This window comes from Monopterus albus, unplaced genomic scaffold (genome assembly GCF_001952655.1).
Source record: "Monopterus albus unplaced genomic scaffold, M_albus_1.0 scaffold255.1, whole genome shotgun sequence".
Taxonomy (NCBI): Eukaryota; Metazoa; Chordata; class Actinopteri; order Synbranchiformes; family Synbranchidae; genus Monopterus; species Monopterus albus.
Window position 1 is genome coordinate 166,818 of NW_018128135.1, and position 20,228 is coordinate 187,045.

A 20,228-nucleotide genomic window follows, 5' to 3' on the forward strand; every position below is an offset into this window, starting at 1 on the left:
TCCTGGCCACTGTGTGATCTGGACTGGGCTGCTTCACATAGCTCCCGCTCGCTGACTGGAAATCAAACCCAGTCTGTGGTGATGAGAGTGTCGAGCCCTGACCACTAGCCCACCAGGGTGCCACAGCGGTTTAACCAGGCTTAATGTCTCATTATGTTGTTTCTGATCACACTGACAAACCCAGGTTGATTTAACCCATAGAGGGTCCACTACTTCGTTTCAAAAAGAAAAGAAGGCATTAGTGTAGCTAATGTTGAGTGAGAGCTTGCAGACATGTACATGTAGAAAGTTTGAAATCAAGGGCCATTTAACTTTATTGTCACTGAAATTTTCATGTCTTTATATCGTTATGTTTATGGGTTGTGAGAGATGGTGCTGACAATACTGTCATGACTCCCAGTTTCACACTGTCTCATGCTACTCTCACCTGCTCCGGCTTCACTCTGCCCACAATCAACTTAATTTCACACACGTGTAGCTCGTTGTCTCTGCCCGGCCTGGCTTGTATTACCACCTCACCTCCTTCAGCTTGCTGTCAGTTTGTTGTCAATACTGTTTTGCTCGTATGTGTCGTGCATGACAAACTTTGTGAGGCTGTGTGTGGCTTCATTAACTCTGCTTTGTTGGTAAGAATGAAACTGTTACTCCCCTATTGTATGTTCAAGCTCTGCCCTTCAAAGAGGATCTCTTCTGCTTTCCTAAGTCTATAAACTTTGTTGCTCACTTGTGTTACAGAGCTGCCTGATATTGAAGGTCATTTATCCACAGAATTAGTTATCATTCAAGCCCATGAAGAGTTTATGAAGAGGCAAAGGGCAGATAAGCATAAACTTTATTGCCAAGTATTATCAGAAATGCAAGAAGTTTGACTCCAGCCCAATGGCCCCCGACGTGCACAGCAACATAAAACCAAAACCACAGGGGTGGCTTATGGTGTCAGTCTGTGTCTCACTAGACCCTCCAAGCTGAAATGAAATCGAGTAGAGTGTCTTTAAGGTAATGGAAGAGCAAGGGAGACCAGGTGTGTGGAGCTATAGGTGTGTGAAAGGTGCTAAAACAGAACAGGGAGTAGTGAAGTTCCACTTAAAGTTTCAGAGTTAATAGCCAGTGAGGCAGGATGGAGCAAAAGACACTTGGTTGCATAATCTCAGTGTGTGAGAGAGAGCTGTGATTTCAAAAATAACTGATTTATTTTCTCTTCTGCCTGTTGAACTCTTTACAGAAAGATACATTAAATACATGTTGTTAGAAAATGCCTGCTCCTTAATTATTTCCCCATTCTTGCTTCACTCTTTCTCTCTGTGCAGTCCTGTCATCTCATGTCATTATCAGCTGATCCTGACATTGCTTCTGCAGGTGCTGTGGTGTTGCCCCGGCTTTGGTTGGGGAGGCAGCTGGATGCGCAGTGAAGCTGGTCGTGACCTTTATGCCTGTTCCTGATCACATTGTCCAGGGTGAAGAGGTTTTCTCTCTATTTGAGCAGCTCATTGTATCTAAACTCATTTTACTAGTGCTATCTAAAATGTAAAGTTTTTTATAGGAGGTGCATACCTGTAAAATGCTCCTTTTTAGTCACTCATAAGTGTGTTTTTCTCAAATAGACTGAGAATATCCCACCTAATGTTGCTCTACAGAGAGCTCCAGAGCACCTTGGTCCATGAAAGGATGTGGGCTCTGAGGATCTGGTTATGTTTTTGTTTTTTTACAGATCTAAGAACTTTACAGGGTTAGTGTTCCTTTAGATGCCCCTAGAACTTTAGAATTGTGACATAGCACAAAAAGATACAGGTGACTGGTTAGCATGCGTGTACTGGGGTGGAGATCCTTTTGTGTGTGTGTGTGTTTTGGGGGAGTGTTGTTGTGCACTGTTGTATATGTTACTTGATTAAAACTAAAAAAATCCTGTCAGACAGAGTAAATTACTTTTAGAGGTACAATCATGCAAGCTTGGGATCTGACCTTTATAAGAGGGCAAACTGCTGAGTTTACACCCAAAATGTTAAAGTACTACTTCATATGGGAAAAGTTGATTAGAACCTTTTGTGGCTCCAGAGGCAGCTGCTTCAGATCTGATAAGCTGCATCTGAAGCCTACAAATTTGAAAATGGAAAAATGTAGGGGTGTGGAGTTGGAAAGAGATGAATGTAATAGACGTCTAGCTTGCTGCTCACCCTGTGAACGGGTGCAGCAGCAGCGACAGTGACCTTTGGAGTCTGTCAGAGCTGACAGTCATAGTGCACAGACATTTAAGTTCCCTAATATTTGGAGCTGTGGAAAACCAGCTACAAAGAACGTACACATCTTTGGCTTCCTTTGGCGTGTTGGAGTCACATTAAATCATCACACCAATCCCAAATGGTTTACGTACAACTCAAGTGCCGCTCAAACTTTTGTTTGAAAATAATCGTGTTCCCTCTGGTTACACAGCTTTATCACATGGACTTAGGGGGAAAGTGAGATCGCAGAGGGTTGATCATTTCACACAGGTGAGTCATATCAATGGCTTTCTGCTAAACTTGCAGCCTATTACAGAAAGAGAATTTGTATAAAGCACATTACTAAAGTGTTTAATGAACATGTTACCAGCTTCTACACACAAAGCCTTCACTTCATGTTTCAGTTATAGTCTCAGGTTTAAAACTACAAACCTCTACCTTCAGAAAAACTACTCCACCTCATTATAATGTTGACTTTGCAGCTGTGCTGTGAAACAGTGACAGCACATGTACTTGGGAGAAAGTAAGAGCAGGACACTTTGTAAATAACTTTTAAGCCCAACTCTGAGATGGGAGGTTTTTTTTTTAAACTCCTAAGGTAACTTTCAAAGTGACTCCTGTCATGAGTCTGTGATATAAATCACGTTTACTCAACTCCACTGTCAGGTACAACTGTACGTGTTGGATAAAAATAGCCAGAGGCAGACAAGTGGAGAGATTTATGAAAAACGTGTAGGCAAATAAGCGCTACTGTGGGAAACTGCAGGGAAAACAGTGTTCTGGTAAAAAGGGAAACGGAAGAACTGACAGGTAGGTAAACCTGGGAGGAGACACGAGCAGCCAAGTAAAGACAGCTGATGATAGCAGCAGGAGCACAGAAGACCAGATGGAGGGAAAAGGCAGGGAGGCAGAAAGACGGGCAGTGACATGACAAAGGAGGGAACACAGGCTGAAGCAGGTTCTTGTAGTAAAAGGTCAGTGCTCCTGTGATAAGCCATGCTTGGACAGCATGCTCACAGCGAGCGGCCGAGCACTTGTCAACACAATAGCAGTACACTTCACTGGCCACAGCGGAGCACACAAGGATGGAAGCAAGCAAAGTGCCTTTTATAGACATCGGCAGGCTTGTTGGTAAACAATGTAGTACACCACCATGATGAAGTGTTGTGTGTCGCTGCTTATACTAAAGTTAAAATAAATCAGGCTGACAAAGCAGGATTATTGCAGTGATGGCAGGGAGCGAGGTACGATGAGACGCTTTCTGCATAAAATGATTTTTCAGCAAGAAGAAGTGAGTCGCTAAGTAGAAGTAGGACTTCCATAAAAAGCTGAAGAAATGCCAGAGCAGTGAATGGACAGTGAAAGCTGACAACTTGTGTTTCTAGGCATAAAACTACTGTGAAAGTGTCACTGATGCAACTTGGTCACAGTGCAACAGCAGGAAGGAAAATGTCAAAAGATCCCACTTTTACAGTGGCACCGGTGGATGTCAGGCAAACTCACATGAACGTGCAACTGCCTGGAGATTATGACCATTCAAGGAAATCCTTAAACTATCACGTAATACTTAATTTTGTTAGAAAAAATGTCTCACAGGTGAGAGTTTGAGACTTGTATAAACCAAGTTGCTTCTGCATAGATATACTAGACCATACGTACACCTCAGTTTTTGAGCTTTAGGTCACGTCTAAGATGATGATTCACCGTTGTAACATTGTAGATAAGTCACAAAACAAGGTATAGCAGGTCATGGGCTCTAAATGCATGAAATTCACTATTAGCAGATAACTTACACTCCAAAAAGTTTTTTTTTTTTTTTTATCAGCATGTTTACAGGAGCTGGTCATGGAGACATAGATGAAAAGATCAGAGCTGCCACTCCTGACATTTTCATAAAGCTACTGTGATGAATTAGCAGTCAGGCTGACAATGTGAAAGCTACTTGATCGTTTCTGTCAACCGTTGCCTGTGTGCGCCATGTGTACATGCACAAATCAATCAAATTTTTATTTGTATATCACCCTTAGTACAGGTTAATGCAGTTCAAAGAGCTTTACAGACATGACTGACAGGCTGATAATAAGACAGAGCGAGCCTGCGTGTGCGAGGTGTCTCTACTTGTTTTTAACTGTGCATTTGTGTGTGTGTCTTCTGTCTGTGGAAGCAGAGAGATGAATGGAGCCCCGTGAAGCGCTGTTGATTGCACAGCCCATCTCCTCCCTCTGCTTCAAAGAAAACAAGCTATAGAGGAACAGAGGGAGAGTGCACGGTACAGAGATGAAGACAGGAGAGAAAAGAGGAGGTGGAGCAGACATGGGACACATTCGTGGAGCTAGACTTATGGTACCTAAGGGTCACGTGAAAGGTGTGCTCTGAAAATGTTTGAGATAACCACCCCTGGAGAGTCTGTTCTGTTATTGTGCAGAGGAATGTGATAATGGTGGCTGTGGTGCTGTGGGGTGCCAGGAACCTACAGTGACTGGGGTTTTATTGCCTGACAAATAGATAAGGTTTGTGACTGACACTTGTACATGTCTTTCTCTTTTTGAGGGTGGGCCCTTTGTTCTGTTTCAGTAAAAGTACAAGGTTTTCAGAGACACTGTTAAGAAAGAACACTGACGTGCTGCTGTTTTGTTCTTGTGAGACCAAGCAACTGTCAAATATAAAAGAATTTCCATGACAGAGGGAGGTTAATATAATGAGAGAACGCAGTGAAGTGATTTCATAAATACAAGCAGAAATGGATTCAGCTGGTCAGCCACGATCCATCTTTCCAAGTACAAAGTACATCTTCACCAGTCAGGACTGAGCGCGCTCTCGCAGCTGTGTGCACTGTCTTCACTTGCCGTTAATTCACAGCAATATCACTTCCTGCTGCTCTTCCATCTCATTACAAGCTTCATATTGGTGGATCATGTAGTGACTGTCCCTGATGTTTGCATCAATTGCCACTGTCCAATTTATGTTGCAACATGTAACTCAAGGTAGCATGAAACTCCAAATCTGTCCACTCTGCTCTGTTACAACCTGCTACACGACAGATATTTGTTATGACATTACAATAAATGAGAATGCAACAAAACTTACCAATCAAGCAGAAATAATTGAAAATCTTTGATTGGTTAGAGACAACAATCCTGCTCAAGACCTTTTAGAAGCTGATATCTCTGCACTGCTGCCAGCACTGTTCAATGAGTCTGGGTCACAGGAGGCTCCGACAGCATTCCTCCACATTAAGACAAGTGGAGCAGATTTTTAAACAAAAATACCTGAAAAAAGTTACACACTGTAGCTTTAACGTTGTGTGTGGTTTATGTGCATTGAACTTCACCCAGTGGAAGCATGTGGAGCATGGCTAGAATCCAGAAGCAGGAAAAAATTTTGGAGCATGCCCACTGAGCACCTTTCACAGGAATCAATAAGTGCAATCCAGTTCTGCTTAACCCTTAGTTTCCTCTTAACAAAATGAAACGGTCATATTTGTCATAAAATATTCTGCACCAAAACTATACAGAGATGCATTGTTCAGCATTTGAACACATCTCTCTCTCTCTCTCTCTCTCTCTGGGCGTTCATTCATGGATTTCTGAAGATTTCTGCTTGGAAAAGGTTCATCAGTGAAACAGAGACCAAAGGAAACAGACACACTAAACTTGTCCTGCTCTGCATCGCCTCCACCGCTGGCCCCAAGCCACGCCCATATTCCCTCATCCACATTTTGATTGGTCAGGGTGGTCAGCAACTCTCTGCTCTCCATCGTCCCCCCCACCGGCTCACCAGCAGTGAATGAGCCCAGTCAGGCACGAGCTGTGAAACGCTACAGACTCTCTCTCTGTGTGTCTCTCTATGTCTCTCTCCCCCTCTCTATGTGTCTCTCTCTCGCATCATCTCTCGCTCGCTCTGTGTCCTTTTACGCCTCAGGAGCAGACAGCCCAGCATCGGCAGCGCAGCGACACAGGACTGACAGAGGACATAGGAGAGGAGGAGACAGCAACACAACAAGAAGAGCATTTACAACAACAGCAGCAGAACATTATCTGTAATACAGTTCAAAGCAGAGCAGAAGCAACAGATTGCCCTCCTGGTTGATCTGCAAACGAAGCAACATCTGCGGCTTGCATCTCCTGGGTTTTGAAAGTCAGTTTCTCTCTGTGAAATAAATGCTTTTGCCACGGGAATGGCAGAATGTGCGAGAGAAATAAAAAGCGTTGATCTGCTTGGAAAGCAACACCTTTCATGTTGACTGTCAGCGTCACCTCCACCGCCAGCGTCTCCTCCCATTTCCTTCCTTCACCGGGATCTGAGGGAGACCAGGCGTCCGACCTGTGAATGCATAAGCAGGAGGACGAGGTTAGATTGACATGCAGGGATTCAGGAAGTTTCGCTGTGAAACAAAAGGAGCAAGATAAGGTTTTATCGGCGTGAAGAAGCAGGTAAGATTCACCACCAGACATCAGTAAGTCCATCAGACTGCCACCTGCACTTCTGAGGACAGGAAGGGGATGAACACGAGGACGTGCAGGAGCATCTGTCTGAGCACGGAAGCAAAACAAGAATCCAAAACCTAGAGATGACAAGAAAGGAGAGAGAGAACTGTGCCACGCAGAGCCATATATAGGTATTCAGCTAAAACCTACAGAAACAATCTGTTAGATTAGTTCACCTCAACCAACAGAAACATCTGGCATCACCTTTTTCATTTCTAGGATGATTCTGCGTTTAGTCTGACACACCAAGAGCTTCATCAAAACCTTTCTGTGGAGTCAACTTGCCGCGAGTTAAGTTTCTGCACCGATCTCGGTGTGAGCATCCAAAGGTTCTCGCTTGACTTTGCTTTTCGGGTTGAGGTGGATCTGCCGTAGGGGGCAGCTGATAGCCATCCAAGACGCCGCGAGCCGTACTCCGCGTGAAGAATGCCCAGCCGCGCTTGGCCAAGCCGGCCAACCCGGACCCGACGGCGGGCCTCTACATGGAGCGATCGCAGAGCCGCATCAGCCTGTCAGCGTCCTTCGAGGCCCTCGCCATCTACTTCCCCTGCATGAACTCCTTCGACGAGGACGATGAGGGTGAGTGGGAATGGCACACTCGCACACATCTACAACAAGATTGTGGGGCCATATGTAAAACACAAGGCACATGTTGTTTGTCACCTGCCTGGTGGAAGACAGATGCTTCCATCCACATGTCAAGCAGCATGTTATGTAAATGTTTATGTCTCTGAAAGCAGCCTCAGTCAGCAAATCACCTGCCAACATGTGCAGCTATGTCCTGCAGAAACCTTGGTCGATTTTGCCAGTGTCCCATATTTACATTTTTATTCCATTAGGTCCAGTGTGACTTGGTTCATCCTGTATGCAGTGCACAGTATGAGTAAGAAATGATACGAACATTTAGTGCTGAAACAGTCAGCAGATTAGTAGGATACTCAACCCACAGAAAATGAATCATCACTAATTTCGATGATGATTGAAGGAAACTTCAAAAGCAAAAACACAGTCTGGCTCCTCAAATGTGATGATGTGGACTTTTAGCTGGACAACACAAGACACCAGCTTGGACCAGGGGCGTTTCTAGACATCAAGCTGTACTGGGGGACATAGGCCCCCCATTACACCAGTCACACTTTTTTTTCCTTGAATATTTACTGCATAAATGAAATGTGCTATATGAATGTCCCTGGCTTCACCCACTATTCCACTGCCATACTGCCATGCTACCGAAACAACTACGGGTAAAGGTAAAGTGTAAAGATATTAATCTTTATTACACTATTTATTTCAACATGCATTAAGAACATTCTCCACATGACTTATGGTGTAAAGTTCTGGCGCTGTATTGCACATTTCTTTGCATTGTTTTGCATTTTTTTCAATAAATTGTCAAGCAGCACCAGTTTGATTTGTCAAATTTAAGCTTTCACAACAAATTAATCTAAAGAAAAATGCAATCATCCCCCCATTTTGTAACTCATAAGGCCACATTACATACCCATGCTCCAATTATTTTGAAATAGCATTGTGCAGTAGATGGCTGGTGGTCACACGTCTTGTCTCCATAGACACACAGCTTCCTCCTCACTTTCCCTTCCTGCCTCAGGTTCACTTGTTTATTAAAAATGCATAAAGCAAACAATATTTGGACTCTGTGACAAGCGCATCAAGGCTATTCATTAATATGCAGAATGAACACTCTTACATTAACATAAACTGATACGTGTGATATATTATGCATTATTACACTGATAAATAGTGTTGATGTACAGGGCTCCACTTCACATTCTACATCCACACCAGGTTACGTACTAGTTCACTAAACTAACGTTACCTTGTTTACCAACTACAGCCAGGTCTCGCCTCTCTCACCCTCTTCTCTCCGAACCTCTTCCTTGTCCTGGCCTCCTCTAAAGTGATCAGTAGTGTCTGAGTCAAAATAAGATCACTAGTATTATTCAAAAACTTAAATTAGTCACATACTTCAGTCAATACATGGATTGCTGCGTGCACACTGCAGTGCTCCAACTTCAACGTGCATATGTGTGCACCATGGTGTACGAACCCTGGCCACTGCTGCTTCCACACTCTGGATTAGAACAACAAAACAAATCTATTCCCATTACTATTAATATAAATTAATCCACCTCTAAATATATGAGCTTGTTAAAACTTGAATGTGTGTTTTTACTGGGGCACAGCAGATCAATACTGGGGCACAGCAGATCAATACTGGGGCACGTGCCCAAGTAAGAGCAGTCTGGTGATGTCTATGGCTTGGACATTGTTTTTGATCACCCTGATTATTTTTCCTACATGTAGAATCTATGACAGATATAAGGTATGGAGCAGCAATGTCTTATTCACAGTGCTGTATATTTTGATGGGTTGTTTTTCTTTGCTGGTTTTGGGACTGGCCAAGAATGTGTTGTGTGTAATTTAAATTTAGCTTTAACTTGTGAAGACAGGTTATTTCAGTGCTATGACTCAAAATCAGTAAAACTTGGGGGAAAATTTGGCCGAGCCTGGTAAGTTTGTGAGAGACTTGTACACCTGTTGCTTTCTGTAATGAGATTGTCAGTAGGATCTCCTCAAACTGAATGCATCAAATGATGTAATGTGTTTTGGTCTGAACGGGTGGTAATGCTACATTACATTACTCCTGATTTCCTGTCATACTAATTTTGTGTGATGGAAAATGGAAATACTGGGATATTGTTCCCATGTAAATGAAAGTAAAGCATAAATACATTATGTATGTGTGTATATATGAAGTAGTGTTAAAAAAACAGGCAATTGGGCAGTTAGGGGCAGTTACCTTTGTGGCAGAGCACATGATGCACCACAACCACAGCACAACAGACTGTGCACACTTATAATGGAGATTTTAATCTGAAGTTCAGGAGAGTGACCAGACCCAAACACATGCTGCTTCCGTTCCTTATTATGATTAAACCATCAAACTTGTCTCCTGCTTTTTTGTGGATCACCTGCCGTCCATGTGGTTTCCCATATTGTTTTGACTATGTGTTGTTTTCTACTCTGTCGCTGGTTCATCTTCTCCATCGTTATTTGGGGGTTTGTGCTGCTGGTCCTGCTCCATCTCATCTGCGGTGCCCTCCCCATTTGCCTGGCTGTAGGCCACTGCATCCTGCTTGGCGGGCTGCAGCGGCCTTGTCAGCTTCTTTTGTTCTTCGAATCCATGAGGACTCCTTCAGCCTCTTCCTTATGACTTTCCTGTCACCGGCCACTTGCTGATCCTTCCTGCCTTTCGTTCAGCTCCTTAATGTTTTGTTCCCTGGGCACCGGGCTGCCTCCTTCTGTTCCGTGCTCTCTTCCTCCTCTTCTTTACTGTGCACCGGGCTCCCTGCTAACCTCTCCTCCTTTCCTGCTGCTTAGATACCATCTGTCTTCTCCCTTTCTTCCCCTGAGTGTCCACCTTCCGATTTGACGGGCCCACAGCCTCGCGGGCTGTGTCAACAGGTGACTCAGAGAGAAGTTCCGCCTACTTCGTCCTTCATCCTCCCAGATGTCTCTACTTCACAATAAATCTCGTCTTCATTGCTGCAGCCACCATTAATCACTTTACTGAGTCTTCTCCATCTCTGTGTTTCATGTTCATTATGTCCTGATGTTTTTCTTTTCTCTCTCCTCTATCTATTCACCCTGACCGGTCGAGGCAGAAGGCAGCCCACCAGGATCCAGGGTCTGTTGGAGGTTTCTTGCCTTAATGGGAGTTTTTCCTCCCCACTGTCACCAAATGCTTGGTCAAGCGGGATGGTTTAAGCTCTGGACCTGATTAAGTAAAATGCCCTGAGATGATGGTTGTTGTGAAATGGTGCTTTGTAATAAATTAAATAGAAGGTTTTGGGGATTCGCTGATGCCCGTGATGGGTTAGAACTAGTTGGAACAGTCTGTACACAACCAAATAGTCTGCTTGGCTGAAACCACCTGCTGTCGTTATTTACATAGTAATCACAATAATTTTCAGTCCACAAGTTGCAGCAGCTCAGACTAAACAGATCATTCACCCAGACCTCTGAAAGGGCAGCGCATTTTTAACAACATCTTAGTTACGTGCCTCGGCAACACCAGCAGCTTACATCGCAGTCTGATTGTTTTGTGTTGCTGCTCCACATTTGTGTCTGTAAGTGACATGAGTCCAGCTATGGTATGAACACTCCTGACGTCCTAAATGGCCCCACGTGCAGTTTTATCTGAAATGTGAGACGTGCGCACCAGAATAACAACAACATCATTATTTGTGTGATGGTCAAGTCATGCAGTTCCTCACAAGCAGCTCGGTGACAGTGTGTTCCTTCTGGTTGGATTTATCAGACGCTTCTCCATAAATGTCCAATACGTATGAAATGTCCTCGTCTCTTCACTGACCCCTGTCGCTGTGACCGCCCAGGTGCTGTGAACATACAGTAGCTTGATTGCTTTTGTGCAATTCAGTGTCAATAAGACACAGCTGAAAAACAGAGGAACTGGAGCAGAACGCATTCGCTCACTGTGTTTTCTGACTATTTGACATGTTAGCAGATTATAGAGTACTCTCATAGAGATGTGTGACCATCACTGATAACAGTGCTGTGCACAGCACTGTGATCAGTTTTAACCATGTTGGTGACAGTCGTTATCTTGCCTGTACTAGTAAAGCTAATCCTCCCAAACAACAGGCCCATGTCCACCTCCTGGTACCGGTTCGACTCCACTTGATTCTGCTCGCCTTTTTGTTTTTCCATCAGTCAAATGTTGGGGAAAGCACCTGGTACCTGTTACTATTTTAGTGATGATAATAAGAGGACATAGGCTACAGCTATGCCTGCTAAGTAGAGCTAGCTAGGGTGAAAATTACAACAGCTTTGAGTCTGCCCCGCCACTGTGGGCCAGTGACTTCACGGCCGTTCCTGTGTCACTGTGGGGCGGCTAGTTTCCTTTCTTCTTCACTGCATAAAGGCATAAAACTGGCAATCATCATAATGCATGTATTATTATTATTATCCATAGCTGTTCATTCCTCCTATACACGGTAGTCATTAGACACAAGGTCTAGTACTCATGTTCTCAGGGTCTTTGTAGAGGCCAGCGTGCCCTCATTTAGCTGCTGACATCATCTGGGATGTCACTGTTATCAAGCAAATTTGTTCTGTTTTCCTTGTGGGTCTTGCAGCAATTAGATATTATGATCAATATTAATATGTGAGATGTCTTTTGATTAAAATGTCATTAAGGGTGCATGTAGTCTAATTCCAGGTGTCCACTGAGAGTGCTGCAGACACAGAGCATCTGCCTATTAGCAGCCATATTTACTAGCATAATTTTATGCTGTTTTGACTCCGGCTTCCTCCCACAGTCCAAAGACCTGCAGCTTAGCTTGACTGGTGACTCTAAATTGCTCCTCTAAATTGCTGTTTGTCTACTTGTCAATGGACCCCGACTTCAGCCCCTCCACCCCCCGTGAACCTCCTCAGGACAAGTGGATTGGAATAATAGATGGTTGTTGTTCTGATGATGATTTACATGTTTGCAAGCATAATGTGTGCAGCACATTTAGATGCTTTGTGGCTCTTCATGGTATAAATACTGTTGTACCCCACGCCATAACATCTCTCTCTCTCTCTGTTGTGTGTGTGTGTGTGTGGGTATACTAAGACAAAGTCAGTGACAAGTGAAATATAACATTAAATGTTACTTGACATAGAACAACTTCACTGATAATTGGCTTTTCCTCTGGCTCCATGAGGAACTCAGAACATTTGTCCTGTAGCTAAGCTATGCCAGTGAACATGGTAAAGTTTGTACCTGTTCAACATCAGCGTGTTCACATTGTCGCTGTGATGCTGATGTTAGCATTTAACTCAGCTGTGCATTAAAGAGCATCTCACAGAGCTGCTCATCCCGTTCAGTGGGGCAACCTAAGAACTCAACTTCAGTATCACTATTTTGTTGTCAACTTTATTGACAGTGAATGGCTGAGAGGTGGACAGAGCGGGGCAGACCTGTGACAAGCATCAGTGGTCAGACTTCATTCACTGATGTCAAGCTCACAGTGTTTGTTTTGTGTTTGTGCTTCTCTGATCTTGTCATTGCAAAGACTCAGCTGTCATATAGCGACATAAATCTTTTTGTAACTTAACTAATTTCCTGGAAAACTGGATGATGGTGTTTAAGCATCAAACTACGCAGGACTTCAGCCAAAGCTAATTCGCACTGTCACCTGCTGTGTGTGTGTGTGTGTGTGTGTGTTTACTGACACCAACCGAGAACAGTCTGATGAAAGGTGGTGTGTTCGTCACTTAGGAGCAGCCAACTCGTGAATGCTTCTCTTTTTCTCCTGGGAGTCTTCACGGAAAACGTGAGGAATCATCATCAGAAGTGAAGCATAAAGTTAAGAATCCCTTCACATGTGAGCTCTACCCAGGACTGCACAAACACACAACTGAATGAGCACTCATGCCTTCACATGCCTAGACTTACAAATGTATTTGTGATCGTAGGTGCACATGTACGCACACAAATGTACAGGTTTGCCTTCAGACACACACAGATATGACAGCAGTGTGTGAGGTAATCAGAGCGGAGCGGCAGACCGTGGTTTGTGGCTCTCGGGCTAATTAAATGCTAATATGGCTGCTGATTGTGGCTGACTGCAGCTAAATAGAGGCCTGATTGCAGGTTAATTCCCTCGCTCTCCTTCGGCCTCATTGTCTCTCTGTCAAGCTTTCGCTGTCTCTCAGCCTGCTTTTTCTCTGCAGTAAAGCCTGTTTGCAGGTTAACTTTGTATTTTCACCTGGAATAATCGCTTTCACTCTTGGTTTCTCTCTCATTCTTTCCATTCCCTTTGCTGTCTTTGTTTAATTGTTCTTCTCTCATTTGACTTGATTCAAATATATTTCACTAACAGGACAGGAAGGATGTCTGTCTGTGTGTCTCACAGCAGCAAGCGAAGTGATAAATATACAGGACAGTTCTCCTGCCTGTATAGCAGCTCCCACTGTTGCTTACATTTTGTTTAGCTTTTTTACTTTGGATTTGAACTTACAACATACGTTGAGGACCTGGACATCACACATGTCCATCATGCAGAATCATCTTAGTTGTACAGAATTGAAAGTGGCTGTGATAGTGTGGGCTTGTTGGTAGCAGTACAGGTGAAGTGATGATATGATTTTGAAAGTTCAGTTTGAGTCATAGATTCATGAGTTTGAAGGCTTGTCAGACTCTCTGGCTAACCACTGATCAGCAGTTTCTCATAATGTGACAACGTTTTACATATGTGGAAAATAATCATGGCTGCAGGAAACTTCTTCTGTCCTTACATTATCTATACTGCTTATCCTGGAGAGGGTTGCTGGGGGCTGGAGCCGATCACAGACAACACTTGGTGAGTTTACTGTCTCCTTGGCAGAAACAGATGAAAATAAGAAATGAATTTGTGGGGGTGCCCCGACAGGTGAATGATTACGGTGTGTGTACGATGCTGGTGAATTGAGTTTGGCCGCCGACCTATGTCACAGGGCCTCTCCTCTCGTCTCACAGAGGATCAGAAGACAGAACAGACACACAAACAAACTCTTATGAACATGGTAACTAGCAGCTCAGGTGTCAGATTTCTGGTGACAGACTGGCAGCTGATTCTCCTGTGTCACAGAGTAAATGAGTAAGATGTACACTCATCAGTTCATCTGTCTTATCACCTGTCTGTCAAAATAATTTCCAGGAGAAATCCCCCTGGGAGTACTGATGTTTCCATTAATGTAGTAAATTCCAGATGTTGCTCCCTGCCCCTCAAGGTTTCTCTTCTTCCACTGTCCTGTATTTCCCAGAAGGCTTCTTGACGACGAGTTTCCACTTGCTGCACTCAGCTGTGGTTATTACATGAAAGCGTTGAGGGTGGTTAAAGCATAATGGGAAGTTTTCCAGTTGAGAAACGTGATCTGTGTCTTTATTGACTTATTTCCTGTTTCAGTTCTCTGCACCTCCCTGCTAATCCACAATATCCTATTCACCAAAGCTGGGCAGGGTTTGACTCACAGAGCCGGTTGCTGGCATAGGCAGTGTAACCAAGTGGTACATTTTATACTTCCAGGACATTTTCACTGTTCACTGTAAAACGTCAGACACACCGGGATCTAAAGGTAACTTTTCTGATCCAGTTCTGGGCTGCAACCAGTACTGCAGTCATGTCTGGTCATGTTAGCGGTGACGGGTGTGATGGACTTCCACTGTGTACATGAAAAGTTCAGACCCTTGCACTAGACTTGTGCTTGTGTCCATACATGTGTTCACTCGTGTACTGGAAGCACTTTGTGTAGACAAAGCACTCAGAGGAGACTACAGGAACACCTCGGAAAAGACTGAAAACACAACTCTTTTCTGTTGTGTGCAGAACTGCATCATGGTAAAGCGCTAGAAAAAAATACACAATGCTTTGAAGAGAACTGCATGTTCAGGATTTAGTGAGAAATGACACTGTATTTGAAATTTTGGTTGAGGTCTGGTGGGAACCAGTGAGCTGTCATTGTTCTGTTGGATTTCTGTGGAGTGATTTTTGCTCACAATCCTGAAAAAATAGATCTGATTTGTGAAAATACACTTCAATGTGAGAAATGCATCTCAAAAAAGCGGCTGAAACGCTGTCATTGTCGACAGGGTGTTAATCTAACCAAAGCTGCTCTAGTTTAAGCTGACGAGTCCAGTTATCTATGTCACTCTGAGTAGCTGTTGATCATTTTTGAAATGTTTTCACTAGTATTTATGTTGCTTGTCTGCTCCATGTACCAGCAGCCTGTTCAGACATAATGTACAATGATTATCGCATTGTCTGAGCTTGTCTGAGGTACAGTTTTATGATCTCCTTATTGATAATAATCAGTGTTGGACCATAACGTGTTACTGTAACACGTAACTATAACAATATTGCTTTCCCCAGTTTCATGTAGTGTAAGAAGTTACCACTAATGACTCTTCGTCTTTCAGACAGATGCTTGGGGAAATACCGGTCACAGGCTCCAGCAGACCCTGGATCATTTGTAAGATATTACCAATCTGTGGGGAGAGTAATATAAGCACCAGTGTAAGGAGTTACTTTTGACAGGGAGTAATAATTCATGTAATAATAATCATTTTTAAAAAGAGTAAGAAGTAATGAATAATATATTACATTTTTTGAATAACGAGCCCAACACTGATAACAAGGTTGCTCCTATATTTTACACTTCTGTACATTTTTATAGTCTAATTCTATAAATGTCAGTGTCTGTGTCATCGAGGATAAAAACTACAGAACTATTGTGTACTGAGCAAACTGTCAAGGCAAAGACGCATTGCTGGCCACTGTTTTTCAAGTGTTTTAGGAAGTAATTTTCCTCTCTGGCTTGTTCTTATTCATTCTGATCATTCCATTAATCAGTTGGAGAAAATGTCTCTGACACAGAACAGGCGCTGCTGCCACTGCCGCCGCTCTGGGAGAATATTCGAGTCTGTATTTCACTGTGTGAAACTGTGCTGTTGTAATTCTCTGCTTATACGGATCAAACGTTCTCACAACAAAAGAAAAATGAGGAAATGTTCACAATTTTCTTTTCAGCCTACTCCTTTAAGTGACTTATTTAGGATTCAAATTTGGGTTTATAGTGATGATTTCATTTATGTTATCCTTCAAACATTTAAATGGCATTTAACACATTTTACTGTCTTAACTGGTTCAGACTCTGCAGGGGCCTTGTTTCCCTGTAAACACAGTGACATTTTAACATTTCAATTAAAGATGTTATGAATGTCAGGTAAATATATATTTGTGTGAGGTATGAGCATGCATCAGGTACTGTGGCATCAACATAGCAGCTAAAGTAACGAGATGTTTCTTCCTGTCAATGAGTCAGATGGTGGCAAGAGGTTGAACAGAAGGAAGGAGGAACGGAAGAGATGGAGGGTTGGGGCTGATGGATGGGTGAGCAGAGGTGGAGGAGGTAAAGAAAGAACAAAGGATGAAGTAAAAGAGAAGGGGATTGAAAAAGGCAGCTGCATCAATCATACATCAGCCAGGGGTTACATACATGGAGGAGGAAATGGAGGGACTGGAGTGAGAATTGGCTCAGTGGGTCTCTCCTTCCTTCCTTTCTCATCACCTTTTATTTTCTTTTCCTTCCTCTTGCATCCCTCCTCATTTTTCTGACCCCAGTCCTCTCACCTGTACTCTCCTCCATCCAATTATCACACCATCTCTCCAGCTTCATCCCTGTTAAAAGGTAAAGGAGATGCTGGAGTGACAAAAAGAGTTAAATACATAAAATAGGCCTCAAAGTTATGTTTTGTACTAAACCTTTTTAATGACACGTACTGAGAAGATTTCTGCCCACATAAACTCTGTAGTGTACAGTATGGTGCAAAAAGGTGCATGCAGATATGAGTTGTGGAGGAAAAAGAGGGGAGAGTGAAAGAAAGAGAGAGGCCTCTGGTGTGCTTCTGAGCTGGAGAGATGACCCAGAAAAGTGAGGAGTAAAAAAATGGACTGCCAGGAAAGGAGGTCTATTCTACAGGGAGTCGTCCTCCGCTGTGAAAGAAGCAGGGGTTCATCTGTTATACTGAAAATTTGCAAACCTACCAAAAGCTAAACAAAATGCTTTGTGGCTGTTTGACAACCCTGCTGCCTTCGCGGTCATCACTCACTTTAAATGTCAGTACAGCCAGTCTCGCAGCAGCTGCTGTCATTAACCTGTGTCTTTGTTCATTTTTTTCAGATGATGTAGGGACAATAAAATAATGATCGTATTTAAAACTAGTTCCAACATGTAACAGAAACAATGAGAACAACTATCATGAACTGAATTAAAGGTGGCAAAGGGCAGTAAAGAAAAATGTAAACCTGCATTTATGTAACAGCAACCCAGCCACAACATAGAAATGCACAAATGGACATTTCAGACCTAATAAATGCCTGAAATGTGACAGGGCAGGTTGTGCAGCTGAAACATTTACAGCTTGTGCAGATGCATGTTCATGTTATTTGAAGCTCTGCCTTTAAAATGTGTTGAATTTGTCTGAGCACATCTTTAAAAGCACATGGAGTGAAATTCTGCTCCATGTAGACTTAATGATTCGACTCACCCCCTGCTGCTCCCTGCAGAGCAGAGGCCATCCACCAAGGATAGAAGCAAGGTGGAGTATCTCAGCTTCTCCTGCTGTGCCTAGTTCTATCCAGGCCTCTCTTCCACTGAGGCTTCCAGCTAAGGGACCCTGGGGTGCCATTATTTGTGGTGTTTTTGAGACGAACCCTTCCCCATTTCCTGTGTTGTATCTGCACCGTGATCCTTTTTAAATGAAAGAAAACGTAGAAAAGGAGAAAGCCTAAAAAGCTATATGATGAAAATGGAAAAATGGCCATAAAAGAAGATGAGGATGAAGCCCAGGTCTGAGCGATGCATGTCCAACAGGCCCGACAGGCTGGATTGTGACAGCCTGAGAGCAGGAAGTTGAGCTGGCATGTGGGCTTCAAGCAGAGACAAAGCCAGGCAGAACGAGCGGCTGCGATGCCTCTTCAAACATAACGTTACATAATGAATGAGAGTGTGATTTCATTCTTAACGCCACAACCAGTTAACAGCCATGCTTTGTGTGGTAATGACAGGAAATCACTGAGAGGCAATTGGAAAGTGTGGATCTGACAAGCCTTGACAGCCACCTCCCATTGTCTCTGGTGGCAGGTTAAATCCTCCCTTCTCACTCAGGCGACTTGTAAATTGCTCTGAAACAAGTGTACGTTTGGAAGGACAAAGAAAAATTAGTTAAGAGGAGGGGAAATCAGAACTTTAGCCTTCTCTCTCAGATTTTCCTTTCACTTTGACCTTTTGCTTTCCTGTACATCTTATTTGTTTTGTATCACCTTATAATTCTCACCTTCTCATGCCTCTGTTTATTTTCCTCACAACCCCATTCAATTTTCACTTCCTCTCCTTCCTTTTTCCTTCTTTTCCACTTGACTCCTCTGCTGTTTCTTCTCCCATTGTCATTTTTCTTTTTCTCAGCTTCTCTGTCCTTGTTGGTTTTCACCTCTCATCGCCTCTAATTTCCTGCCTTCTCCTGATCGCTCTCATCTGCTCACACCTCTAACTTACATCTCTTGTATTTTCTTTTTCCTGCAACCTGCCTCTTCACTTCTGTCTGTGTGCCTGCTTAGACTTGATATTAAAAAACACCTCAGTGATCTGAACGCAAGTGGACAGCTGAAACGCATCATCGCTTGTCACTCAAAGTGGGCCCACCCTTAATTATGCATGACTTTTAGCCTCAATATAATTGAAATTGGTGAGTTATATAAAGGTTCACCCCTCTTACAGTTGTCATGGGAGGAAAAATTAGCTATAGAGACCAAAACGGATTTTGTACCAGGCTGTGGACATGTTTATTTCTGTTGCAAAGTTGTGCATTTTGACTTGGGAGCCAGCCTCAAGTGGCCGTTCGAGGAACTACGGATTTGAACACTTCTGCACTGGCTTCATTTCTCAGCATGGAGGTTGATGCTTGGGTCAAGTGCGTCCCAGACCACCTGGGCAAGTGGTTTCAGTGATCGGATCACAACCCATCTCGGTAGTTAACCTGTTATGGTAGGAAAGGCCCAGGCAATACTAATAACACTGAGGGCTTTGTCTTTACTTTCTTGATGCTTTTTCATGTAGAAAGTGCATTAACACTCTTTAATGATACCTGCACTTGGCAAATAACATTTGCTTGAGCTACAGTGTGTTAATTAAATGAATTGAGGACACGTAGAACTGCTGTAAAAGTGTTTTTATGGTGAAGGATAAAAAGTGCCTGCGTGATCCAAATCAAATGGGAGCATTCAAGAGCATGAAATTTTCCACTGTTACTTTAAGGTGTGTGTGTCCTTTTCTCTCCAATGGTGGGCATCTGTTTAGAGGGACTTTTCCAGTGGAGACTGAAGTGAATTAATGGGGTGATTGTGGTTCAGTGGGTAGAGCAATCGTCTCCCAACCTGAGGGTCTGAGGCTTGAATCTCGGTGCCTGCAGTCCACATGTCAGTGTCCTTGGAAAAGACGCTGAACCCCCAAGTTGCCCCCGATGGTTAGAGCCATCGGCGTGAGCTGGCGCTGCAGATGGCTGCCTCAGTTCTGTACCAGAAACAAATTCCTTGTGTGTGTAACATACTTGGCTGATTGATTGATTATTATCGGGAATCATAGCAGAAGCGATGTGACAGAAGGTCGGATGAGATGGCTCAGCTAAATAAACTTTGACGGAAATTCAGTAATGGCTGTTGCTGCTTAAAAGGAAAATGTACCTTTTAAGGTCACATTTGTTTGAGTAATATTCTGAGGAAGGTGCTCTTAAAAAGTGGCATCCTTCACGATGATTTGTAATCATTTTGGTCTTCCTCACCAGCAGGTCCAGTACTTTGGTTTATGACCAAATACTAATGACATCCAGCCACAGATGTACTTTGTGTTTTGTGCTAGCTAACATGCTAAACAAAGATGATGATATAAACATTACCTG

At 43.3% G+C, this 20,228-nt stretch overlaps 1 protein-coding gene across 3 annotated transcripts in view; it reads left to right on the forward strand.

Moving 5' to 3' along the window:
• Positions 1 to 5,657: 5,657 nt before the first annotated feature.
• rims4 (regulating synaptic membrane exocytosis 4) overlaps positions 5,658 to 20,228 on the forward strand; it is a 46,089-nt gene continuing 31,518 nt past the window's right edge. The window contains exons 1-2 of one of the 3 annotated variants that reach the window (XM_020621221.1): positions 5,658 to 6,834; positions 6,923 to 7,282. In XM_020621221.1, coding sequence (XP_020476877.1) covers positions 7,186 to 7,282 — 97 coding nt within the window. In that variant the 5' untranslated portion in view covers positions 5,658 to 6,834; positions 6,923 to 7,185. Of the gene's footprint in view, positions 7,283 to 20,228 lie in introns of all 3 variants that reach the window. The other 2 variants (XM_020621220.1, XM_020621222.1) reach the window with 2 other exon arrangements.